This window comes from Budorcas taxicolor, chromosome 16 (genome assembly GCF_023091745.1).
Source record: "Budorcas taxicolor isolate Tak-1 chromosome 16, Takin1.1, whole genome shotgun sequence".
NCBI lineage: Eukaryota > Metazoa > Chordata > Mammalia > Artiodactyla > Bovidae > Budorcas > Budorcas taxicolor.
In genome coordinates, this window is record NC_068925.1 from 51,398,926 (window position 1) to 51,426,385 (window position 27,460).

Sequence of the window (27,460 nt, forward strand, 5' to 3'; positions counted from 1 at the left end):
TCTACGCAGACTGATCAGGAAAATAAAAAAAGAAAATTGATCAGCATCAGGAATAGGAGAGGTGCCATCGCCCTGAATTCTACAGCTATGAAAGGGTAACAGGAAAACACTGTCAACAGCCCATGCCAATAAATTTGACAACTCAAATGAACTGGGCAATTACTCATTAAAAGACAAACAAAAAACCTCTCAACCAAGAATAGATAATCTGAATAGTTAAAAAACTTCCCACAAAAACAATCCTCCAAACCCAAATAGGCTTCAAAAATACGTGCTACCGAGTATTTCTAAAAGAATTACTAGTTCTTTCAGAAAGTTTATGGAGGGAATACTTCCCAAATAATTATGTGAATCCAACAATACTCTGATACAAAAACCAGACTATTACAAAAACAAAAAAAACAGAACTACAGCCCAATGTTCATAATGAATACAATTGGAAAAACTATAAATGAAATTTTATCAAGTCAAACTCAACAACATTTTAAAATTATGAGACACCACAACCAGGGAGGTTTAACCTGGGAATGAAAGGTTCACTGGATTTAAGAATTAGCCAGTGCAACTTGCCATGTTAATAAACTAAAAAAAGATATTCACCATGTTAATAATATCAATGAATGCAAAAAAAAAAAGCACTGGACAAAACCCAACACCCATTCCTGGCCAAAGAAAAGGACAGAACTGCATGAACTTCTCCAGTCACCTAAGAGCGTCTACAAAACCCAGCAACCTATTAACAGCACGCCTGACAGTGACACACTGCACCTCCCCCCAGGCCAGCAGCAGGGCTGTCTGCTCTCAGGACACTGGAGGCTCCAGCCAGTGCAATCAGGCAAGACAAAGAAAAGGCGTCCAAGTCAGAGAGGAAGCAACACTGTCTTTACTCACAGATGGAAACCCTGAGGGATCTATAAAAAGGCTACTAGAAGGAGTTGCAAGATGCAAAATCAATATACAAAAATCAATTGTACCAGCAACTTATAATCAGGAAATGAATTTAAAAAAAAAAACAAGGTACATGTCCACACTGCTCTATTTAAAATGGATAACTAACAAGGATACTGTACATTATAGGGAACTCTGCTCCGTGTTATGTGGCAGCCTGGATGGGAGGGGAGTTTGGGGGACAATCGATACATGCATATGCCCGGCTGAGTCCCTCTGCTGTGCACCTGAAATTCACAACATTGTTAATCGGCCATATTCCAACACAAAATAAAAAGGCTTTTTAAAAAAAAGGATGATTTTAACATTTCAGTATTAATTATGGCAACTGTTTGGTATAGGTTATTTGGCAAACCCCTTTATTAGGAAACAAAATTCTAGTTCTAATTTGACAAGAGTTTTCACCATTAATTTGATGGTAAGTGTGTGCTAGGTCACTTCAGTCATGTCTGACTCTTTGCGACCCTATGGACTGTAGCCCACCAGGCTCCTCTGTCCATGAGATTTTCCAGAAAACTGGAGAGGGTGGCCATGGCCCGCTCCAAGTAATCTTCCCAACCTAGGGATCAAACCAGGGTCTCTTATATCTCCTGCATTGGCAGATGGGTTCTTTACCACTAGCACCACCTGGGAAGCCCAATTTGATGAACAGTTTTATCACATACTCTTGGATCAACTGAAATGATCATACGGTATTTTTCCTTTAATATGGTCAAGTAGGTTCATTTCAAAACACCAAAAATAATCACAATAACACCAAAAAAGAAAAAGCTTAGAGATAAGTCAATGAATCTGATCAAAGGCATCAAAGACCTATGCCCTGAAAACTACAAAATACTACTGACAGAAACAAAGAACAACTTAAATAAACGCAGCAATATAACTTGACTAGGAGATGGAGATGAAAAAGTGTTAGAATGTCAGTTCTTCCCAAGTTATCTGTAACTCAATTCAATCCCAATCAAAATTTCAGCAAGATGTTTTTCATAGAAATTGACAAACTGATTCTAAAATTCACACAGAAATGCAGAGGACCTAAAATAGCCAGAACAACTCTGAAAAGGAATAGAGCTGGAGAGCTAATGTCACTTGATTTCAAGAACTATAAAGCTATAATAAGCAAAAACAGTACAGCATTGATACAGATACATCGACTACAAATGAACATAATACAGTCCAGAAATAAACTCACACAGACAACTGATTTTTGACAAAAGTGCAAAGATAACACAGTAAGGAAAGTACAGTCTCTATGACAAACAGGACTGGAACAATCAGTCATCCACGTGCAAAAATGTCAACTTGGATGCGGACCTTGCATCTAATATAAATCTTAAAGCCACAAAATTTCTAGAAGAAAACAGAAGAGAAACACCTTTGTGACCTTGCATCAGAGAAGATTTCTCATCTAGACCATCAAAACTCCAATCTAAAAGAACCAATCGATACACTGGAGTTGATGAAAACATTAAAACTCTACTCTTCAAAAGAGAAAAAAAAGAAAGCCACAGACAGGGAGAAAGCTTTGCAAAGCATAAATGTGAAAAAGGACTTGTACTCGGAATACATATAGAATTCTCAAAATTCACCAATAACAACTCCACTCAAATAAAAGACAAAACTTCAAGAGACACTTCACCACAGAACATACATAGACGACGGCAAATATGCCCACGAAAAGATGTCCAAAGCCATTAGTCATTAGGGAAATGCAACCTAAAATCACAAGGAGAGATATCCCTCCACACCTGTTAGAAGGACTGAACCCAAAGAGAGCAGCAGTGCTGGTGAGGACGCAGGAGCCGGTGGGGATGCCTAGGCCAGCTCAGCGTTTCCAGAAAGGCCAACGTGCACACACAGGACCCAGCCATTCACACCGAGGTGTCTACCAAGGGGGTGAGATGTGTGTGTCCCAACAAAACTCGCAAGGAGCATTCACAGCAGCTTTGTGAGTAACAGCCAAGAACCGGCAAGGATCCCATTGGTCCACAGGTGAATGAAGAAAGAAACCATGGCAATTCCTACAGTGGGGCAAAAACGAAACGAACCAAGCACTGACACAACCACACAGAAGAAATCTCGAGATAATTGCGCTGAGTGGAAGAAATGAGACCAGAAAAAAAGATTTCCTTCCCATACAGCTCTAGCCAAGGAAACCCATCTAGAGTGAAGGAAGCTGGCTTGGCAGCTGTTTGGGGTGGGGGTGGGGAGGGACCGAGGGGCAGGGGACGCCCTGCGGGTGAGGGGCAGCTCCTCCTCCCTGACTGCAGCAATGGCTTCACGTGTGTACACATTCGTCAACGTTATCAAACTGTATGTTTTAAATGTGCACAGCTTATTATGTTAATTATACCTTTAAAAAGCTGCCTTTAAAATAACTATACAGCAATTATCCCAACCGGAGCCTTTATATTCCAGGACTCGTTTGTTCCACGGTTTGAAACAACCCCCACAGGTCAGTGACATGTGTACACGAGCAGCACAGGCCGCCATTTCTTCTGAGGTCGATCCCAAACACGTCCTTTTTTGTCCCAGAAAGATTCACAAAAATGCCGTCGCCATGCATTCAAGTCATTTCTTTGTCCAGATCAGAACCAGCATGTACTCCCTGCAAATGACGAACTGTCTTTTTGGCTTTTTTTTTTTTCTTTTTGGCTTTTCAGGGTGTGCATTCTTACTCCAGGTGCTCCAGGCTCCCAAAAAAGCAGCCACAGCCCAAGTGGACACCAGGGGCGAGGCGAGAGCTGATACAGCTTTATCTACACAGAGGGTGAGGGCTAGCCTCGGCCCAGGGCTTCTTCCGGTGGGGGCCCAGCGGCAGCCTCACCTGGGAACTTGTTAGAAATGCAGTCTCAGCACCCACCCCAGACTCAGGAATCTGAAACTCCAGGGTGGAACCCACAGGCTCATCATTGAAGAATTCTGAAGCTCAAGCTTTAGAACCTCTGCCCTAGAAAACCAGCAAGACTGAGGGACTGATCCAGACCCAAGAATGAGCACGTTACAGCTGCATACCACGGTCCACAGAGGAGAGCCGAGGTCTGGGGCAGTCTGTGATAAAACACGTGTGCTGATTTAGAATAACCATGGGAGAAAATTTCAAAAAAAAAGAGAAAAGAAAACGAGATTCGTCCTGACATACCTCTATTACTAAACAGCTCCTGCTGGTTCTTTTCGCTTCTTGACAAAGAGTTTTCAACCCATTTTTAAAAAGCAGTTCTAAAATTGTCCTGGTTCACATTCTCCCTTGACTGCACTCTGCTCGGCAGGATCTGGAACTTAGTCATCCTTCAGGGATGATTAAGTCTTAGAATAAGGGGTCTGAGTCATTTGTCCAAACATCAGTCAAGACCACACTCAGCCAGAGACGCTGAGTGTGAGACCTTCAATGGCAGTGAACCCTGTGTGGACACGCGTGCACACACGTGCACACACATACTAGCAAGAAATAAAACACTTTGAGAAAATAAATCTTGGTTATTTGAAGGTTACTTCTGGTTAAGATCACAAATAACTGGCAACAACGCATCCTCCTTTTTAAAGCAGCTCTTTAGGCCCTTCCTTCCTGAATGCTTAAAATGCCAAAACCTTCTACAAATTCACAGAAACACATCAAGATAGAATAATTAAAATGCTAACGAAAGAAAATCCGTTTCAAGATGGAAGAACAAAGATACTTCAACCCTGCTCTCCTCTCAGAAACTGCCAAAGCCCCCGCTTTCCAGCAAAGGCGCACACGTGGGGGCGGGAGGGGGCTGGGCGGGCAGCAGAGAGAAGGTCCAGGGACCACACGGACAGGCAGAGGATGCACGCGCCAGCGACCACAGGGGGACGTTTCTCAAGAACATCATCAGGGGCTCATCTGCAAACGAGCCCAAGAAACAGTTCAGTGGACTCCAAGTGCCCGGCCCTGCCCCGCCCTGGTGCCCACTACGCTTCGCCATGATAAAACCATATGGTCAAGAACCACCATCGAGGGAAAAGCAGGCCCTGAAAGCTGACTTCAGAGGAAACCACAGCCAATACCCCTGGGGCTAGGAGACAAGCCATGGAACAGAACAGGTGAGCACTTTCACAGAAGAAACAATAACAAGAGAAGCATTACACATGAACACCACAGGACTTCCCTGGTAGTCCAGCGGTTAAGAATCCACCTGCCAACGCAGGGGACACGGGTTCAATCCCTAATCAGGGGATATCCCACATGCTATGAAGCAACTAAGCCCACGTGCCACAATGAACCTGGGCTCTGCAATGAGAACTCCCACCATGAGAAGCCCTCGCAGAGCAACTAGAGAGTAGCCACTACTTACCGCAACTAGGAAGCCCCTGCACAGCAATAAAGACCCAGCACAGCCAAAAATAAACTTAAAAGTAAAGTGAAAACGAACATGACAATAAACTGGAGGAAATATCCAGAAAGTGACACTGAGAGACAGAGAGGCCGACGTCCAGCCAGAAGGCTCTCCAGGTCACCAGAGAGCAGTGGACCAACAGCTGGGACATACCACCAGGCACCCCGAAAGGGGCAGGCACCGGCACCAGGCCTGCACAGCCGCCTGTCGGATCCTGGGATCAGAAGGGAGAGGCAGGGCACACGCCAGGTCCGGCCCCTCGGCCTCCGAGAGGGGACAGCACCACACAGGGGAGCAGGAAACAGTGACTGACCAACCCGAGACACACGACAGACAGACAGGAAGCGACGTCAGGATGTGGGAAACAGCAGACTGGAAGTGAGGTCAGCACGCAGGACCTAGAGCAGACAGGTCAGAACCAAGGGACCTGCCAGGATGGAGGACGCACAGCAGACAAGAAGGGAGGTCAGAACACGGGACCCAGAGCAGACAGCAAGTGAGGTCAGAACGTGGGACCTGTCAGCATGCAGGACCCAGAGCAGACAGCAAGTGAGGTCAGAACGTGGGACCTGTCAGCATGCAGGACCCAGAGCAGACAGGAAGTGAGGTCAGAACGTGGGACCTGTCAGCATGCAGGACCCAGAGCAGACAGCAAGTGAGGTCAGAACTTGTCCACCAGCTCAGGATAAACAGTCCCACAGTCACAGTGGTCAGCACGAAGGGTCGATTTATCCAGACCTGAGACACACCAGCTTGGGCAGGCGTGGAGGTGACTGAGAAACATGGAGTCAACAGAGGATAAGCTGTGAACCACAGGAAGCCCCTGCCCAATGGCAAGTGGGGAAGACAGGACGGGGACACTGAGTTTGGGCCTTCTGCCCTTCAGATGTAAGAGGACACCTGTGTAATGATAAAAACAAATATCACACCCTTAAACCCCAGACAGATGAAGAAATGATGTCTGTGTGCCTGGGCAGTGAGGGTACAAGCCTACACCTCCTACCACTTCACAAAGCAGGCCTTACTGGGCAGCGTGGGGCTAAAGATCCCACCTGTGCCCCACAGGGGGACAGGGCATCTGGAGGAAGAAGAGCCGCCATGGCCATGCCCATCCAGGACATCACAATCCCACCTGCAAAGGCTGAGTCACAGCCAGAGTCGGCTGGCCTAGACCCTGAGGACATCAGAAACAAACAGAAGGTCCTAACTCTGCTCCCGCCCAGAGGCTACGGTGACGAGCAGGAGCGCACACAAGGGCTGTCTGACAGCCAGAGGGTGTACGTCAGCATGTCCAGACTGAGCACCAAGTAAACCAAAATGGACAGCAGCCGACAAGGATCCTGACCTTTTGGTCTGGCCATTCCTGAGAGAAGGCAGCTCCACTGCAGGGTGACTCAAGGGACAGAACGAGACAGCAGTGGTCCTTGCAAGGGGTTCTTGCACCCTGCTATTTCCCTGATGGGCAGGAGAGCCTGGGTCAGCCCTCCCATCAGTGCCAAAACTGGAAACAAGTCCATCACGGCTGGATGGTGCTTCATCTAAGGGTAGAGGGGTCGGCAAGAGGCCGGCTAGCACTCCAAGAAGGTGCACCTCGCAGCATGACAGCCCAGTCAACATGGCAGGCCTTCCCGACTCTACAGAATCAGCATCTAGAGATGGACGAGACACTCCCACGAGTCTCAGAAAGTCTCGGAGACACAGAGAAATTCCCCTGGACCCACCAAGGAACATGCCTGGGGCACCTGAAACACCACGGCACAGTTCAGGACAGCTCCTGGCCACAGGCGCTCAGACCTGCAGGACTGCAGCCCAAAGGGTGCTCACACGGCCCTAGACCTCCCCTGCCACTGTCAGGGTCCCCCAGGGCCCAGGGAGGTCTGGTACCTCCAGCCCTTCTGTTGACTGCAGGGGCAGGGGGCAGAGGAGATCCAGTGAGCACCGTCCACAGTCCCCTCCCGTGGCAAGGGCTATGTGGCACCACAAAGGTGGCAGGCATGCTTGGTGTGTGTGGGGCCTGCGATGGCTCCCCATCAGAGCAGGCCTCGCAGGGGATGAGTGGGGCAGGTGTGAGGCGTCCAGAAGGCAATGCCACCCTGCAGGAATCCCTGGGGTCCACTTCAGCCCACGACAGACAGGGGCCATCAGTGCCGGGCCTGGCCAAGGCCTTGGATGACAGGTCACCCCTACTCCTCTGTACCCCTCATGCCACCAGGCAGCTGTGAGGCTTCTTCCCACTCATGCTGGGCTTCCCAGGGCCACATATCCTCCAGCTTCTGAATGAAGGTCCCTCAGTTCCACATGAGCCACACAAAACCTGATGCCCAGACAAGGTGGAGGCAAGGCCCTCAACTAATGGCTCTGGGGCCCCAGTTGACAGAAAGTGCCACAGGGAGGCCCTGCTCTGCCTGCTGCTCACACATGCCGCCCCCCCACGTCCTCAGGCCCTGCAAGCGGCAGGCAGGCCAGGCCTGCACATGGCACCCAGCTGGAAGCACAGCCAGGGCCAACTCCTCCTCATCCCCAAGGGGCCTGTCTCAGCCTCCACCTCACTCCCAGGCACTTACTAACAAATGCATGATCCCATGGACAGAGGAGCCTGGCGGGCTACAGCCCATGGGGTCACAGAGAGTCACATGGGGTCACAACTGAGCGACTAAGCGTGCACACACGCACGCTGGAACAAGTACTTGGGAATAAGAGCAAGGCCCCTGGTGGCGGCAGCAGCCTTGGTCACCAGGCACATGTGCAGGAAGGTTTGAGAGAATTCAGCTTCACATGCTGTCTCCTCGAAGCACCCGTCTAAAGACAGACCCACACACAACAATGTCCCTCTCCCCTCCCTGGGACCTGGACACAGGGATACACACAGGGTACATCGAAAATAAGCACAAGTGCTGCTTTGGGAGCCTCGTCGGGGAGGACCTGAGGCCCCCAGCCCCACGATGCCCATGCTCACTGACCGTGGGGCAGGGGGTGCTGGCGAGGTGCTTGGCTGCAGATCGGGATGGATGAGGCTGTGACCCATGGTGCACAGTACCCCACAGATTAGCCAAAGCAACTTTATTCAAATCAGATCCTAAATATTCATTCCAATCAGACCATCCTTATGTTCCTGTTAGAACCTTCTGCCAATAGCTAGACCCACAGGTACTCCTGGCAGAGCCTGGCACTGGCCCAACACTGGCCTCACCAAGGAACCAGCCTCAAGCTGGGAGGGGCTGTGGGGATACAGGCTTGGTCCTCTCCAGAGGGCCATGGACTATGTGGGAAGACTGGAGGGCAAGGTGGCTGTGGCCCAGTGTGTCTTCAAGGTTTGTCTTCTCCTAGGTGCCTGTCCTTGCATTCAGGCTCTCGCGTCACTCTGTGGTCAGCAGCTGAAAGAGACAGAAGCTCTCAGCAGGTATGGGAGGCTGTGTCCCCAGCACAGGGCCCAGAACTTGGGGTCACCTTCTCAGCCACAGAGGCCTTGGGCCACCTGTTGGGATCGTGACCCCCAACATCCCCACCACCATGACCCAGAGGACCTTCCGACCATCAGGTCACACCAAAGGCAGGACCTCATCCTGGAACAGTGACTACTGCTCTCAGAACACTCGCATTCAAAGCTCTGGTTTTCCCAGTAGTCATGTATGGATGTGAGAGTAGACCATAAAGAAGACTAAGCACCATGAATTGATGCTTCTTTCAAACTGTGGCGCTGGGGAAGATTGAGAGTCTCAATCCAGGCAGCAAGGAGATCAAACCAGTCAATCCAAAAGGCAATCAACCCTGAATATTCATTGGAAGGACTCATGTTGAAGCTCCAATACTTCGGTCACTTGATGTGAAGAGCTGACTCATTGAAAACGACCCTGATGTTGGGAAAGACTGAAGGCAGAAGGAGAAGGGGTGACAGGATGAGATGGTTAGATGGCATCAGTGACTCAATGGACACGAGTCTGAGCAAACTCCGGGAGATGGTGAAAGGCAAGGAAGCCTGGCGTGCTGCAGTCCTCAGAGTCACAAAGAGTCGGACGCAACTTAGTGACTGAACAACATCTTTCTTATTAGGGCAGCTAAAATGAATTAACCCTTATTATTATTTTTTTTAACTTTACAGAGCTTTCAGAGATTTGAGGTAGAATAAAGATTCGTTTTTTAAATGGGGGAAAAGGGACGGTTTTCAATCCTCTCCATTTCACCTCAAACTGAAGTAACAGGCATCTGGAGGGCGTGCAGCCTGCCAGGCGCCCTCCCCTCCTGACCCCATGTGTCACACGGGAACCTGGGAGCATGCCAGGCAGGAAAAGCGTGAGTGACCCCAGGGCGGGGCACATCCAGGGCGGAGGGAACACAGGCACAGACACAGCCTCTGGGCTCAGAGTGAACCAGTGACAGGTGCAGCCCTGTGGGAGGCCCAGGACAGAAATCGGGGAAGTGGCTCGGGTCTCTTCCATGACCCACAACAAGACGCGGAAAATAGCCCAACTTTCACGGGCAGCGAGACCCTCTACTGTCAGCAGCCACCGACTGCTGCTCCACCGTGACACAACCCTGAGACTGGAACCCACCCACCCCCGGGGGCTCGTGCTGGGGGGCAGGTGTGACCACATCAAGGGGCTGCATCTGTGTCTAAACCCCCAGTGACCAGCTGCCTTACAGTAAGGAGGGGATGGGCCACACACTGCAGGGAGGTGTGGGGGTGTCGGGCAGGGGTCAGGGGTCAGAGAAAAGCCATTGGGAGAGACTGAGTCCCTAGCAGGTGGCCCAAGGAGGATGACTGAGGCATCAAATAATGGCAGGAATGACGGCAACACTGTCTGGGGCTAATCTGGTGACACCAACCGGCCGGAGGAGGAGGGAGGGGAGGAGGAAGGGGGAAGGGAGGTGGGGAGGAGAGAGAGGAGCGGCAGGCAGCAGGCCAGGCAGCACCCTGGGGGGACAGCCAACCCACCAGGAGCAAGTTCACGGGGACTGGACACCGCCAGGGTCTAAAGTCTGCCCACAGATTATTTATTAACCACAGAGGGAAGAAGCAGACTCACCACGAGTGAGAGCGAAGCTGCCATCCCCGAGGGGAGGGGGGCTCCAAGCCTGCCACCGACACCAGCCAGGAGACACACAAGGCACGTGCCCACAGGACAGCCCCTCGCCCTTCAGACGCCGCGTCAGGCAGGACCACAGGTTGGGGGATCCCAGCGGACAGGCTCGGACAGAGACGCCAGATCGCAGGGCCCATCCTAGTGGGTCCTGGGCAGAAGCAAACTGCTGCGGGAGGGCTGAGTGGACGAGAAGCATGACAGTACTGCAGCCGGGCCCCCACGATCACCCACCAAGGACCACAGCGTCGGACACTCCCTCCAATGCAGCAGGACAATGGCAGTGAACCCTGGGGAACCTGCCTCAAAGCTTCACTGCAGGTTTGAAAATTTCTTATAATAAAAAAGCCCCAGGGACTTCCCTGGTGATCCAGTGGGTAAGACTCTGTGCTCCCAGCGCAGGGGACCTGGGTTCGATCCCTCATCAAGGATAGATCCCACACACCACAGCTAAAAGATCTTGCGTGCCACAACAGAGACCTGGCACAGCCAAGTACACAACAAATAAAAAATAAAAAGCCCTGAACCAAGCAGAGGCGGCAGATTCACCAACGGGTGGCTGGCTGCTCCTCTGTCCACAGGGGCGTGGAAGCCACCCCCTGGCGTAAGGACACAAGAACACGTGCCAAGAAGGGACAGCAGCACTCTGGGAATGCCCAGCTTGAGCAGGGCAATGACATCTTGCAACATCTTGCAAACGACACTGGGTGGTTTCTCTAAATCGGACCCAAAAGCATCAGAAATGGAACAATAGCATGAAAAACCTCTCAAAATTCCAAATTTCCTAAACAGTAACAAACCCTAGTTTGAAAAACAGATCTCCGATTCTGTTCAACTCTCTGCAAGGGTGATGCACAATCCAGCATGTGAAGACCTGTAGCGACAAGAGCAGGCGGATGGGACCCCCCCTCGCCAACCCCCAGCCAAGACCCTGGACCCTGGCTGCTGCCCCTGGGCTCCTCCCTCCCGAGGCTCTGCCCCAAGAGAGGAAAGAGCAAGCCTCCCTAAGAGGGTTCTTGACACACTGCCTTGTTTCTGCTTTCCAGAAAACCTCATCTTTATGGGTAAGAACAGCTCTGGGATCAGTGCTGCTCCACTGAGACCAAGGCTGTGGATGAGGCACTGACCACTGCTGGCCATTTACCCAAGTCCCCATGTGAAGAGTTACCCCCAGTCTTCCCATCTTCCCATCTGAAAACCCAAACCACCTGCCCTGCTCAAACAGGATGCGGGTCCTCCCTCTGTCCAGGGGCCACCTGGAAGCTGCACCTGACAGAGAAGGGACTTCCCCAGCCTGTCACCAAGCACCATGCTGCAGTGGACACCTGGGTCCGCACATACACGCCTGGCTGCATACAGAGCCCAGGGGACCCAGGACAGATGGCTCCCAGCATTACAAAAGGACCCCACACAGGGGTCAAACGCACCAGCACCAGCCTCATCTGGGACCCAGCATGGAAGTCAGCTGAGACTCTACAAGCATGGGGCACACTGACCACACACTGCACAGGCCCCAGGCTACCCAGGGCTACTGTTGGCACAGGGAGCCTGGCCGCCCGGCACACTGTGTGCTCCGCTCAGAGCACCTGCTGGCGCCCATCCGCTGGCCTGCTTGGCTGCAAGGAGGCCACTGTGCCAGCCTGAGTATGCCCACACATGGGCCCGGCCGGGCTCCTGGGATGGCCTGTCCGGCCCACTGCCTCCTGTCAAATGCCCCAGCTTAGGAAGAGAGAGAGAGGGCCGGGCACAGTGCTGGGCCTTCGTAATGACGGATGAGAGGAGGCACCCCACCCCCCCACCCTCTTTACAGACAGGGACACCAGGGCCTAGGGAACTGACGAAGGCTCTAATACAAGTGAGAAGTTGGCCAAGCCAGGATCTGGCCCCAGGAATCAAGTGGGCTATATCTGGTTTTTTTATCAAAAAAAAAAAAAGGCCAATGTTTTTCTTTTTTCTTTTTGTTTTTGCCACACTACGTGTCTTGAAGCATCTTAGTTCACCTGACCAGGGATCAAACCCATGCCCTCAGCAGTGAAAAGGCTACATCCTATCCACTGGACCACCAGGGAATTCCCAGCAATCAAGTTTAAGGATCCCTGCCCCTAACCATTAAGCAATGCTGCCTCTCTAGACTTCTAGAAACTTGTACTTCACCAGAAATACCAAAAAATTATACTTGCTAACATCTGCACAAAGAAAATGGGGTAAGAAAGAGGTTAAAATTAGATCCAAAGACAGTGCTTTCTACTCACTGTGGGCAGCAGGTGGGGCAGAGGGGGGCCCTCCCACCCCAAGCGGTTTCCAACTCCTCTTTCTTTCTTCAACTAGAGCACAAAGAGCCACCCTCACTGAGGTCCCTGCAGGCCCTGCCCAGGTTCCCACCACCAGGCCTTCTTTTTGAATCCAACCAGTGGCTTCACCCTTACCCAGCAGGCAAACCTGGCAGTATTTGCAAAACAAAAATCAAGGACCCTCCTTTCAAGAGCTACGCAGCAGGGTGCCCTCACACCCCAGACTCTCATCAATATTCAACAGCTAAGACAAGTGGACAAAGAAGCAGAGGGTCACTTCTCCCGGTCCCTGGCCTTCGGGTCCACGCCCACTCCTGCTCCTGCAAGAGGCCAAGATGGGGGCGTCTGGAAACCAAACATCTGGGTTGGTTCAGAGGCCACTCAACTGCTCCAGCAATGCAGCCCCAGGGCTGGGATTTGGGCAGTGGGGGCACAGCCCACCCTGGCCAGGGCCATCAGTCAGGGCCTGGAGCAGCCTGGTCTGCCTGGACAACCAGTGTCTCCTGGACCACCTGTCCCCGTGGCCTCCTGAAACCAACGGAGACAAACTAGTGGAAATCATGGTTGGAAGCTGGGCTGGACCCAAAGCCCATGAGAGGGGCGCAGGCACCAGTCATTCAGGAAACTATGTCCAAGGCAGAGGGAGAACGCCAAGTGGCCGGTGGTCCTGGGCATGGGCTCCTGGCTGTCCCGGAGCCAGAGGGAAAGTCCACATCCAGCAGCAGGCTCTCCTGCCCAGAGCTGCCCTCAAGCTATCCAGAACACAGGTGGGTGTCCCCCTGCTCTGGGCCCAACACGCAACCCCCGTGTGGTGACAAGCTTAAAAGGCAGAGACTCTGGTCTTTGTGTGGGGAAAAGCATGAGAAGACCACCACTTCCTCTCTGAAAAACTTTCTCAAGAAACAGGGGCAGGACATAAGACTCTAGAGAGGACAGACTCACGTCAAGCTCACCGGCTAAACCTCAGAGGCCAACGTACTCACACAACCAACGAGCCCATGACAAGATGCTCAACATCACTGATCATCAGGGGACACAAATCAACAGCACAGCGAGACAGCCTCACACCCCTCAGGACAAATACTGTCAAAACCCAGAAACCAGTGCTGGTGAGGACATGGGGAACCTGGGACGCGGCGCGCCTCTGCCGAGGAAGCCAGTACAGAGGCTGCTCAAGGAGCAGACACAGACCCACCGTGTGACCCAGCAATTCCACCAGAGGACGTGCCCAGCAGAACTGAGAGCAGGGACATGCCCCACGCACAGCAACCGAAACACAGAAGCAACCCAGGTGCCTGGCGTCAGATGACGGACAAACAGAATGTGGTCCGTCCACACAACAGAACAGGATCCAGCCTTAAACAGGGAGGCAGTCCCGACACCGACACCTGCTCCAAGGAGGACAGACCTTAGGACACGACGCGGAGTGAAACAAACCAGACGTAAGAGGAGCCATCCTATGTGATCCCACTTCTCTGGGGCCCCTGGAGGAGTTAGAGTCACAGAGACACAAAGTAGGAGGGTGGGGGCTGGGGGAGGGGGTGGGGGCGGAGCTTCAGTTTGGGAAGAGGAGAAAGTCCTGGAGATGATGGTGGGGATGGCTGCGCAACAACGATAATGTGCCCAGTGCCACTGAGCTGTGCACTTAAAAAAAGGAGGAAGGTGGTTTTTATGGTAACTGTCATTTTACCACAATAAAGAACAACACACACAAGGAAAATTTTAGGGAAAAAAAATACTGAAAATAATAAAATAGCCAACTCCTTTAGGAAAAAATGAACCAACAAGATACTCCCCTTCAACAAGGCTATTCTGAATGACAGTGACTAAGGCTGTAAGGATGGAGGAACGTAGGCAGGTACCTGATGCTGTTAAGAGGGAGACTCTTGGCAACAAAATCAAGAATCCATGAAGACGACCTGCCTCTCTGGGTCAGAGTCTCCCAAGGGAATACCCAGAGAAGTACAGGCACCCTGTGTGTGAGCAACCAAATGGGACAAACGGAAGCGCAATCAACAAGGCTGGGAGCTCGCTCTGAGCCGCCAAGTCTCCTATGAGAGCCTCAGCTCAAGTCTGGGGAATCAGAGGCAATGTGCCTGCGGTGACCACTGACCTGAGGCTCCTCGGGACACAGGCCCCACCCTCCCTGAACAAAACAATTGAGCATGACCTCAGACCCAGACACACATGCACACGCCTGCAGCAAGGATGCACCACAGTCCCATCCATGGGTGCCCGCACTGGAGGCCCGATGCCCATCACACAAGAAGAGGGACCAGCCCCAGCTACGAGGTAGAGGTGAGGGCCAGTCACACTGGACACAGGTCAACACAGGGATACTCAGGATGGTGGAGTGGCGGGGCTGGAAGCTGGCAGCAGGTGTATATGGCCTTCCACACTGCTGCACTGAGGCTCCTGGGAGGAGTCCACGTTAAGGCGCTCTCTGAAGCTTCTCGCATAATAACAAAAACACAGCCTGGCCCTGGACGTGAAAGACATTCCAGGACCCTCAACACCACAGACTGCTCACCAAAGTGCTCCGTGGCTGCCCACAGGCACAGCCGTGCACAAAACACATGTGTACACAGGGGCACGGATGAGGGAGGCCTGCAGAGCCATGTCTGAGACGTGGGATCTGAACACAGGCTGGGGACCCGCAGGCATTCAGACACTGTTTTTTGCCAACTTTGCCAGGCATGCTAACAGTCCCAAGGTAATGATTTTCCACGATTCCTTATCTGTTAGACGGATACTGAAAACACTCACGTGAGAAATGATGCCTGGGGTCTGCTTTAGCGAGAAGGCATTAGGGGAAATGAGTGAGATGAAAGCAGTGTGGAACCAGGAATGTGTCTGCATGAACCACTTTCCCACTCGCGGGCACCTGAATCTGCCCCCACACTACCACCCACTGTAAGTCCACACACATGCTGGCCCTTTGGGCGGTGGGTGCTCACCGCTGGGCAGGAACCTGCCCTGGGATCACCCTTTGGGCTCACTCTGCTCACCCCTCAAAACTTAAGCAAGCAAAGGCAGAGGCCCAGGTGGCTCTCCCTCAAGCCCCTTCAAAGGCTTGCACGCCATCCCTCCCTCAGTCACAGCCACCTGCTCTGCAGGGTCCCGGCCAGAGCCTCGGTCACATGGACTCCTGAGAGACATCGCAAGGTAGTTCAAGAGAACATTTCAATCCTAACTGCGCATGTGAAACACCTGGAGCTCAGATCATAAAACTGGGAGGGACACTAAAAACCACAGAAGACCTCGGATGACTTGACACCACCTCAACGACAGCAACAGGAAAATTAAAGCAGATCCTCCCCAGACGTAAGGCGAGTCCAACATGAATCCGAATCCAACAAACAGAGCACATGTCTCCCCTCCTGCAGTAGAAACTGGACACCAGGCTGGGTGGGCCACATCGTCAGAAGAACTGAGGGGGGGGGGGGCGGGGTGTGCACAGCAGCAGGAGGGGGGCCTCCTTCCTGGAGGTGGGGAAGCAGCAAGATTGGGAATTTGGGAATTCCGGGTCTGCTGGGCAGAGGCTGCAGCCTCAGTCCTCTGGTCCCGCCTGTCGGTACACTGCCGGGCCCCAGCTCCATTGCAGGCAGCCACCCCAGCTGGGAGGAGGGTCCCGGGTCCACCACCCAGGAGCCCAGAACCCCTCGGCCACCCACACCCGGGCCACTCAGAACACAGTTTAACTATCGGAGCCACGAGGAGCCAGCCCAGGGCCTACCTTGTTTTCACAGTTTAAGGAGCTTTGTAAATGCAGACAAGACCCACTAGGGTCAGGCAAGCTGGGCGACACTTATTACATACAAGGATGTTAAAAAAAAATCACAGTTTTGATAGTTCTGCAAAAAAAAACTTAGCAAATTTACAACAAAACTGTCAAGTAATTAAGGCTAGGCACTTCACACATGAACTTAAACTGCTAATTAAAATCCCCTCGCTTAATTGACTACATTTGCATATCATTCAACATGGGAGTATAATTTTTTTAATGGTTTGGGCAATGTGGTTCTAACACCAGGAAGTGGGAAGCGGCAGGTGGGGGGAGCCAGCAGCCTCTGCACGGCCAGCTTGCCTCCCCTGGACGTGCAAAGGCTGCACCCCAGGGACTATGCCAGGCCCGGGGTCCCCATCCCAGGTGGAGGTAGAGGCCGGGCCAGCAGAGGCTCCCCCCTGCCTTGACCTGGAGAAGGGGCTGGGCAGGAGCTTCCAGAACCACCCATGGACACATGCACCTGCCCTCCCCCCAGGGCGGCACCACGGCCCCCGCCCCACGCCCCACCTCCTCCAGGGACTCAGAGAACACCTGAGACATGCTCGCCCCACTGGGGGCAACAGTCAGACCCAGACAACCAGAGCAGCTGGGCTGGGAGGCGCAGGGGAGGCCAGCCAGGCCCCACAGCTCTCTGTGAAGACTCTGCAGCTCTCTGTCCATGGCCGGACCTGTGGGTCCCTGCAAGAGAAGCCCCAGCCCCACACAGGGCGAGGGCGTCCCCAGGACCGAGGGCCCCTCTTGTTCCAACAGCTGAAGGGCAGCAAGAGGAGACCATCAGGCCAACAGAACGCATCCACGGGGGCGGGCGGGTGGAACCATGGCAGCCATGGGAGATCACCGGCACCACTGGAGACCAGTGACCCCAGTCCGCGAGCAGGTCAGGCTCTGAAGGCAGCTGACGCGGACCGGAGGACCACAGCGCGGCACGTGGATGCCGCAGCCACCCACCAGGCCTGAACTGCAAACCAGTGCCACGGGGTCACGAGAGAGCCAAGGCGACAGGCGTGCAGAGAGAAAGCCGGCCTCACACAGGCCCAGTCACAGCCCCCCACCCTCCAGGCCGGAAGGGCCGCCAGGCTCCCCAGGGCTCAGGGCCCTCTTGGCTGTCGCTGGCAAGCGCCAAGGATGGAGGAGCTGTGCTATTGGGGGTTGTGTACTGCACACGAACCTGGACCCTCAGCCCTCCCGGAACGCTCTGTGGCCCAGGAGATCCACAAGGTGAGAGTGGGGTGCAGAGAAGGCCCAGGTTCCAGCCAGGTCCTCAGACACCAATCACACCGCCGGGCTGCTGTGAGGACGTGGCCAACAGCTCCCGGGGCGGAGGGAGGTGGGCGCAGGCACACGGGGCCCCATGGGTGACCCCCAAAATGCAGGTGACCCCCCACCTGCAGTCCCAAAGCCCAGCCCTGTTCCTCACTGCCAGCCCTGTCCCAGGGGTTCAGACCCTCCCCATCACATGATGGTCACCTCCACTCGGCCACACCCCTCACAGGGGCTCAGGGGTTGAGTGAGGTCTCATGGGTGCCCGGGGCCCTCAGACCCTCTCTGCTCCAACCACCCACGGTCTTGCCAACCCTCAGGCCCAGTGGCTCCAGGTTCCTTCCCCCACAACCACAAAGCCCCCTCACCACCTGTCATCACATTTTCTGTGACAGGCAGCATGGTAGCCCCTGAGAAGCCTGTTTTCAACAAGGGACATTCCTTTCAGAGTAACCAACCAACATCCAAGCGGGAGCCACGTCAGGGCCTGTCCAGGTGGAGCCCTCTCTGAACCCCCAGCAGCCCTGAGCCGGGGCCCCACAGGACGGCTCCATGCACTCCAGGGAAAGCACCCTCTCCTTCCTTTTCTAGCCAGCGAGCACCAAGCTGCCAATAAACCTTGACGTTAGTGATTTCATGTCTCCATGAGTCATTTGACAAGTATTTATTCCGGGCCCGGAACTGGGGGCCCACACGAAGCCAACAACACAACCACAAACACACAACCCCCAGGTCGGCCGCAAAAAGGTCTCCCCGGAGAGCCCAGACCGCGGGGCAGGCCCGACCGCTGCGGGCTGCGCGGCCACAGAGCCACGCCGAGACTTCCTGAATTATTATCTGTAGCTGCAAAATCAAGAAGTCGCAGCATTCTTTGAGTCTTTCTAAGTGAAAAACGTAAAATCAGAGGAGAAAAACGCTGTAAACCCTATAGCACCCCGGCTGCTCCCAGGCCACCAGAGAAGCCGGCCCTGTGCACACAGAGCTTGGCCACAGTGCAGGCTCCTCCGCCCGTCCTGGGACCCTGCAGGGCCCGAGCCATGCCAGCCAACTGTGGACACAAAGCCTGAGTCCCCACCCGCCCCACTCCACTCACGCGGACACACAGAGACCAGTCACAGCTCTAACAGGAACCCACCTCAGACCCCAGTACGACAGCTTCACATTCCCAGAAATGACTTCCCATCCCTTCTTGGGGCTCTGACAGGCCCCTGTTAATCCACGGACACGTGTGGTCAGGAGCTCCCACCCGTGACCTCGGGGCCCAACCTCCCCCAAACACGCCCCACCCCCTGTGATGGGCAGCTGGAGGGAAGGAAAGAAGGAAGCAAGCAGGGCCCTGGGAAGAATGGAGGCTTTTCCCTCTCCCGCAGCTCTCACAGATCTTAAGGAAATAATTCAGCCTCTATATTTTGACTCAAAACAAAGAAACTTTTTAAAAACATTTCAGTTGAAACTTGCATAATTCTTCCAGTGGAGAAATCCTCCCCAACTTTCGCAATCCTTAGAAAGAGACACATTATTGCTGCTTGTGTAACAGTCTCTGGGCCACAGAGAGTCCGGCCGCCGGCCACCGACACCTCCCGCCAGACGGCCAGGGTGCAGGGCCCGGAAGCACCGCCTCCCCCAGGCCCTCCCGGCGCCCGGCGGTCACCTCCCCAGACTTCCTCGTGGGCCTCGCTTGGCATCTCAGACAGTACTCGGACGGTCTGTGAGCAAGGTTGGGAGCCAACAGCTCTACTCTCAAAGCCCTGCATTGGTTGAGGGCCCCCAGACAGGCAGCAGGGACAGAGGCAAGGGCCACTCAGGGACCTTGCTGCCCCCAGCAAGCCAACGGCCCCGCCCAGTTTCAAAGAGAAGTGCTAGAAACCAGCAGGATGGCTGAAGACGGGCTGATGGGCAGACGGCCCCGACCTGGAGGACCACCTCAATGCAGCCCTGCTCACCACACGCAGACGAGGGCACTCGGCTGGCCCCCCACAACCTCCCTCACTCACACTCAGCTGACCAGAGGCTGCTGTTTCCCGTTTGATGAGTCCCAGGCCTTCGCTTTGGGGACTTCAACAAGGACCAGCCCAACATGCTGATTCCATCCTCCTGCACGCGGGGCTGGGCCCATCCAGGAGCCTGGCTACAGAGCATCACCCAACAGCACCCCACCTCCTCAGCAAAGCGTCAGGAACCAGGAAATCACAATGGGGCCCACAAAAACCTCAAGCAAAGCCAGTGGACGAAGGGACAGCCAAGCCTCTACACCTGTGCCCAGAATGAGAGCATTTGTGAGCCTAGCCCCACAATAAAGAGGAGGCGCTGAGAGAGGCAGGCTAGCCAGAGTCCCTTCCAGCCCGATGGACGTTCTTGACACCATCTCTCCCACAGCCACTTGAGCTTGACCATACGACACGTGCCCACTTAGTGGAATCCCTATGGCCCATCTCCCTCACCAAAGCCTCAGTCACTGCCCACCAGGGACTTTGAGAGTCCATGCTCCTCCACGCTGATGGCCTGGACATCCCCAGGTGATGGGGGAAACCGCTCCACTGCTGGGAGTTCACATACACTCCACTCTGGACACTCACACAGCACGAGGACCCTCAGTCCACGAGCCCCTGCCAGGCAGGCAATTCTGTGGAAACACTCCTGCAGGGACTCAACACTGAAGGAAGAGGCCCCACAAGCAAACAGCATCCCCGATCTCCAGCCTGGGAAGCAGGACCTTCGGAAGGCGAAGCAGTTCCCAACAGCCTGATTCTCAACCATGCAGGGGCTGGCCCAGTTCCAGCCCCAGGGGGGCAGCGCACCCCCGCCACCCACCTGGCCCACGAGCAGCCGGCCCTCAAAACGAGGGACACATACCAATGTCCCTTTCATGACTGACAGATCCAGCTTAGTCCAGGGGCCATCAGATGAGGGATGGAGTCGACCAGGCAGAAGACAAGGGAAGGGGGCGTGCAGAGGCTGAGACTCCCACCTCACGGCTACACGGTCCAGCAGCGAGAAGACGTATCCTTGCCAACCTCCAACATTCATCACCCAAACACACCCCCAACACACCGCCAACAACTGCTATGCATACTGTCCCCGTCTCAACACGCAGAAACTGAGGTGCATGCTTGCTCAGTCAGGCAGCAAGGAGGGACAGAGCCAGGACACAGGAGCAGCCCCGAGGAGCTCATGGCCAGACCCGCCAGCCCTGACAGTGGCTGGATGACCGGAGGCACGTCTTGAGGGAGCCCATGGTGTGAGGGGCATCACTGAGGAGCAGCCCCCGGGCCAGCATGCGCAGACACACCACCTTCAAGGGTTTCCAGGCTCAGGCTGGAGCCCTGTCCCCATGTTGGAGCGACCACAGGAACCGCCACCCTGCTGTGCTCAGGCTGTAGGCACCGCAGGGCAGGGGAAGGTGACTGTGCCCAGGACCCCAGGAGGCCCCCTTGCAGCCCCCCCAGTGCTGGCGGCGAGAGAGCCAGGTGACCCCCGCAGCCCTCAGTGCCTGGGACAAACATCAGCTCACTTCATCTCACCAGAATCTGAGGCCCCCACAAAGAGCAGTTCCAGCACGTTCTCTGTTGCTTTTTGTCCTGGGCCTCAGGAGATCAACAATATTAAAATGAACTACAGAAAGAAGTGGAGATATCAAAATGTATCCTGTGAATACTCTGTCAGGAGCGGGTGGAGCAAACAGAGGCCCGCAGCCTGGGGAGGGGGTCTTCCCTGCAGCTTTTTCCCCCCAACTCCCCATGAGCCCCCCACCGTGAGGCCGAAATCCCCTTCCCACTCTTGGGGTCGGGTGTCCCTGGCGCACCGACAGGCTGTGCTGGGGAGACCTGAAAAGGACCACACAGCCCAGGACTCCCAAGTGCACGGTCACAGAGCCAAAGCCATGGGCAGAGGCCAGAGAACAGGATAACTGAGCTGGGGGCGACAGGAGAGCACAGGAGCCAGCATGGATCGTGGCACAGCCGAGGCCTGGACGGGGGCACACGGGACCACTGGCCCAGACTCCACTGTGACGGCACGTGGTACTGACGCACAGCCTGGAGACCCCAACCTCTCAGGATGATCACATCACCATCAGCATCCCCGGGGGAGCTTTCTGAACCAATGAGAGCTCTAAGCAGCGCTAGGGGGGCACAAAAGGAAAGGGTGGCGCTGACCATCTGGGGAATCACCAGACACCAAAGCTCGCTCTGGCCCCCTCTCTGAGGCCGCAGCTCAGGGGGCCGTCTTGCCCACTCACCTGGCAGTGTCTGGGCCCACAAGCTGAGGCCAGGCCTTCCCTGAGCCTACGGACACTCATGTTCAGAACAGCAGGGCCTTCTGCAAGGGAGCCAAGGCCTGGGCCTGCAGCTGCCACAGCCAACCCCAGGAAGACAACCACAAACACACATGACCCAGATTCGGACACAAACACAGACACACCCTGCAGACAAGACCGTCTCCTGTCCACCCTGCATTAAGTGACCTGCCACAGCCTTTCAACCACAGGCTTATCCAGGCGGCCAGAACCCACCACAATCCTGCACACAGGGTGCCCTTGGGCCATGGTGGCTATCGAGGGAGCAGGCACCCCAAACAGAGAGGCCCCCAGTTCACTGGGAACACCCCTCATGCCACGCACGGCCAGCTCCCAGTCTGAAACGAGGGGCCCGATCAGCCTGCTGGGACCGGCCGCCGGCACCCTCCCCCACCCACAATGCCCACTCAGACCATTCCTCCCACCCAATCCCAGCCCTGGTCTGCAGACAGCTGCCACCTGGGCGCCAGCCGAGCCGAGGGCAGGAACACCAGCACATCCACGAGCGCACACGGGCCTCCCGAGCGCAGGCGACAGGCCTGGCTTCCCCTCCCCTCCTCCGCTCCCGGAGACTCTGACACTCCGCTGGAGGGGCGCCCAGAGAAAACCGGGCGGGAACATCTATTCACAGATTCGGAAAAAAAAGTTTGATGCAATAGCTGAATTAATTAGGCCTCCCAAGAATAGCAGAGCCAGTGCAGCATTCTGTGTGTGCAATTTAATAAGCCTGGATACTCAAAAGAAAAGTTACAAATACTTGGGGAGGGGGGAGGTGCCATGCAAAGCTGGTGTGGACCCCAGTGAGTGGCCAGGAGCTGCCAGGCTGGATCACACGGATCCACCGTCTAGCGAACAAACAACAGACCCCAGGCCAGCAGCCCTCCCCACCTCGCCCTTTGCGTCTCAGAGGAAAGGACAGAAGAAAACGTGCACATCCAAAACAAACCGCAGGCCAGTGGCTCCCCTGACGCTCAGAGCCTCAGGCGCCCGCTGACCAGTCCCCGAGCCCGGTGCCAAGTGGCCCTCGCCCCCACACGGGGGACTCTGAGACTCACTCTCTGGCAGGCCAGGCACACACACAAAGCTGGAGTCGCCGAGTCTCGGCCCCCGGCCACCACAGCCCAGACACCTGGCTTCGCTTTGGAGTCTGTCTCCCAAGACTTCAAGGCACAAACAGGCCCTGCCCAGCCAAGTTCCGCCTGCTGGGAACATGGGCAGGCGCCCCTCTGTGTGCCAGCCCAGGAGTGGGAAGGCCAGGGCGGTTCCCTGCCCCCCACTTAGCCTGGACACCCCCCTGGTCCCCAGGAAGGCCTGGGCTGGAGGCTCCAGACTGGAACCGGCCAGGATCAAACTTCCTGCGACTAAGGGCAAAAGAGGCCTGCCTCTCCCGACCCAGCTGGGCAACAGCTGTGGGCCTCAGGAGGGCTTCACCCCCCCCAACAGGCCTGCCTCCCAGGCTCCCAACCAGGCAAGGAGCTAGTCCTAGGAGTCAGACCAAAGAACCTTCCTCCCGATACGGAGCAGTCTATGGGGACACCAACAACACCCCCAAGTTTCCACAAAACAAAACCTAGCCCTGAAACGTGTGGAGGAGGCTGAGCCCCCCGACCCAGAAGGGCACCCCGCCCTCTCCAGGCCCCACTCCCACTCCCCAGGCACGGCTGCCACGGGACACTCACCCGGGGCACCCGCCGCTTGTACTTGTTGCCATAGTCAAACTTCTCCTTGACGTCGTCCAGACAGCGGCCGAGACGCGCCTGCTCCTCCTTGCCCGTGTAGTCCTGACTGAGCAGGATGTAGGCCCGCCAGTTGGCCGAGTCGAAGCCCCAGTGGCAGGTCCGGTTTTCCAGGGCCTTGTGCGAGTGCACCACGAACTTGTGCGGCGGGTACATGAGGCGGCAGTCGAGGCACTGGATGCAGGCGGCGCTCGGGCTGCTGTAGAGCTCGGGCACCAGCAGCCCCTTGCACTTGCCGAAGCACTCGTGGTACACACGGACACTGCGCTCGCTGAGCTCCAGGCCCAGCGCCAGGCTGGCCGCCAGCTCCTTCTTGCAGGGCGGCGGGTAGGCGCCGCCGTACAGCAGCGCGTTGCACAGGCGCTCGGCGTCCGTCTTGGTGATGAGCCCGCACGAGGGCGCCGAGAAGGGCAGGATGCCCATGACTTTGAGGATCTCCAGCTGGTCGGCCGTGCAGCGCGAGCAGTAGATGTGAAGCTCGTCGCACACCGAGTTGATCTGTTGCAGCGAGAAGTCGCGCAGCACGGAGTTGAGGATCTGCGGCAGACACAGCCGCTTCTCGCCGCCCACCACGAAGCACGAGATGGTCTCGCCCTCCAGCACGGTCTCGCAGCGCTCCGTGGAGCGGTCGGACGGCATGAAGAAGGGCCCGGGTAACACGGGCGGCGGCGGCTGGATGGCGGGCAGGTGCAGCACCGGCGGGGGTTCGGCGGCCGCGGGCACCGGCGCCGGCACCGCGGCCGCGCCCGCCTCCTTGGCGCTCTCCTTCTTGTAGGCCTCCTGCGCCCAGCGCGCCGAGAAGGCGGCCGGGCCGCCCAGCGAGCTCATGGAGCTGAGGTGGAACTGCTCCAGCGTCTTCTGCAGCCCCGGGTGCGGTTGGAAGCCGCCGCGGCCGCCCGCCGCCGCCTCCATGGTGCGCTCCGGCTCCCCAGGCCGCTCCCGCTCCCGCGTGCCCAGGACCCCGCGGCCCCCGCCGCCGCCCCGCGCGCCCCGGCGGCGCCCCCGGCCCCGGCCCCGGCCGCCCCCCGCCGCCGGCTCCCGGCCGATCACGGCCGCGGCCTCGGCCTCGCCCGGGGGCCCGAAGGGGAAGGCGGGCGGGGCGAAGGGGTCCCGCCGCTGGAGCCCGCCGCCGCCGCCCGGGCCCGGCGCCACATCCACGCGCCCCGCGCCGCGCCCGCCGCCGCCCGGGCCCCCCGCGCGCCCCCCGCGCGCCCCCCGGGCCCTAGGCGCGGGGCATGCCCCAGCGCGCGCCGCCAACGCCAACGCCAACGCTCGCGGGCCCGGGGCTCGCGGGGGGCGTGCGGGCAGGTGCCGGCGCCGCGAGGCGCGAATCGCCGCGGCGGCCGAGGCCGAGGGGCCCGGGAGGAGCGGGGGCGCGGGCGCGGGGCCCGCCGGGCCGTCCTCGCGCGGCGCGCCGCCGCCGCCCCGCTCCTCCCACCGCGCGGCGCCCGCCCGGCTCGTCCCGGCGGCGCTGGCCGGCCGCGTTGCGCCCGCCGCCGGCCTCCCGGCCCGGCCCGCACCCACCCCGCCGCCCGCGCCCGGCTCCGCGGCCTGCCCACCCACCCGCCCGCCCGCGCACGCGGCTTCCGGGGCGGCGGAGCGCCTGTGGGGCGGCCTCAGACCGCGGCGGCGGCGGCGGCGCGGGGCTCGGCGCACATCCTCCCGGCGGCTCGCTCCAGCTCGGACTGAGCGCCCGGCGCTGAGCTCACGCCGCCGCCCCGCCCCGCGTCCCGCCCCGCCCCGCGCCACCGCCCCGCCCCGAGCGTCGTCTGGGGCCGCGCGTCGGCCTCAGCCGAGCGCCAGCCAGGAATGCGCCCGCCGCCCCCCCCGGCCAGGCTCTTCCAGGAACGCGCGCTCCCCCCGCCCGCGCTCGGCGCTCCGCCTCACTCGGCCGCATTCGGGCCCGCCCTCCGGCCCGGGACTCGGATCCGCTCGGCTGGCCTCGGGCCTGCCCGCCCGCGACTCGGCTTCGCTCGGCTGCTCTCGGCCCCGCCCGTCCGGGACTCAGCTCCGTTCGGCTCCGTTCGGGCCCGCCCGCCGGAAGACCGCTCGGCGGGGGCGGTGGCTGCGCCCCGGGCCCCCCATCCGGTGGAGGCTGTTTCCTGCGCCGCTGCGAAGGCGCCCGTCCAGCCGCCGTGTCGCCGCCAGAGCCCAGAAACCCACACAGGGCCCCCCACCACAACCGCAAACCAGCTGAGGGGCGGACGGATGGGGCCGGCGCACCCTCTACCGCACGCCTCCCGGCCCAGCCCCCGGGGTCCCCACGCACGTGACGGGGCAATATGACCCAAGTCCCACGCAGTACTAGGACACCGAGCCAGACGACGTGGGTTACTACAGGATGGCAACACCCCAGAGACCCCACACGGGAGACAGGCACCGTGCAGACTGTTCTGGGGGTCCCCCCGAGTAATGCAGGCGCGACACAGCAACCCCCAAAGGATGACTGGCCGCAGGGCCGACCACCCCCACGACCCTGCTCGATGGTCACCCACACAGCCACTTTGTGCGCCCACCGCCAGTTCCAGGGCAGGGCTTGCGTCCCAGGTTACCGTGAGGCCCGGGCTTCTCAGGAACCTGGCTCCTGCCTGCGTGCCCCGAGCACGCTGGCCCTACCCTTACCCGACAGCCCCCAGGCTCAAAGAGCCATTTTACATCTGCAGGGCACCCAGGGCAGGGCCAGTGTGAGATCACACTGTCCATCCTTCTGCACCCTGGCTCTATCACGAAGGACAGACAGACCAGAAAGCGCTGGGTGGGACAAGACAAGGGCCTGAGGTTGGACAGGCTGACCGGGTGGCCCCCAGAGGAAACAGTGTCTAGCAGAGTCCTGGGAGCTGGGGACTTGAGATCTAGAAGACAGTTCTGGTTGTGCTTAACTCAAGGGCAGAGGGACAGTCCAGCCCAGCTAGGCAGTAGCGTCTTTTCTTCCAAAGGACCAGGGCACCCAAGCTGGCCCAGACACTGGAGGACACATGGGGGGCCCACCCACTTCAGCCTGTGTGACCTTCAGCTTGGACCTTACTGCTCCTGACTCCCCATTGGAGACGGAAACTGGCCCCAAACCAGCATTCCTGCCCCGGGGAGCTGAATGGGTGTCTCTGCAGGCATGGACAAGTGTCCAGAGAGGCAGCAAGAATGGGCAGAGACCCCACACCTGTATGGCTGCAGAATCTCATGGGGGGACCTTGTGGTTCAGGGTGCATTGCTCCACATCTGAAGAACTGACAGCTCCCTACCATGAGCGTGAACCCTCTCCTACCCACATGTCCACTGAACACCAGGTTTTCCTATGGCTGCCAACACAGGAAAACTAGGAAAGGGGTCCATACAAAACAAGAAAAGAGATGTCTTTGCTTTCGCAGACTCCATGGTGCTGGAGAAGATTCTTGAGTGTCCCTTGGACTGCAAGGAAATCAAACCAGTCAGTCCTAAAGGAAATCAACCCTGAATATTCATTGGAAGGACTGAACCTGAAGCTGAAGATCCAATACTTCGGCCACCTGTTGTGAAGAACTGACTCACTGGAAAAGACCCTGATGCTGGGAAAGATTGACAGCAGGAAGAGAAGGGAGCAACAGAGGATGAGACAGTTGGATGTCAGCACCGATTCAATGGACGTGAGTTTGAGCAAACTCTGGGAGATGGTGAAGGAGGACAGGGAAGCCTGGCATGCTGCTGTCCATGGGGTCGCAGAGTCAGACATGACTT

The 27,460-nt window shown here is 56.9% G+C and overlaps 1 protein-coding gene across 1 annotated transcript in view; it reads right to left on the reverse strand.

Moving 5' to 3' along the window:
* The window catches only part of SKI (SKI proto-oncogene), a 54,319-nt gene extending 29,658 nt beyond the window's left edge, over positions 1-24,661 (reverse strand). Inside the window, exon 1 of the mRNA XM_052653755.1 lies at positions 23,693-24,661. Within this exon, the coding sequence (XP_052509715.1) occupies positions 23,693-24,661 (969 nt within the window). The remainder of the gene's footprint in view (positions 1-23,692) is intronic.
* Between the last annotated feature and the right edge of the window lie 2,799 nt (positions 24,662-27,460).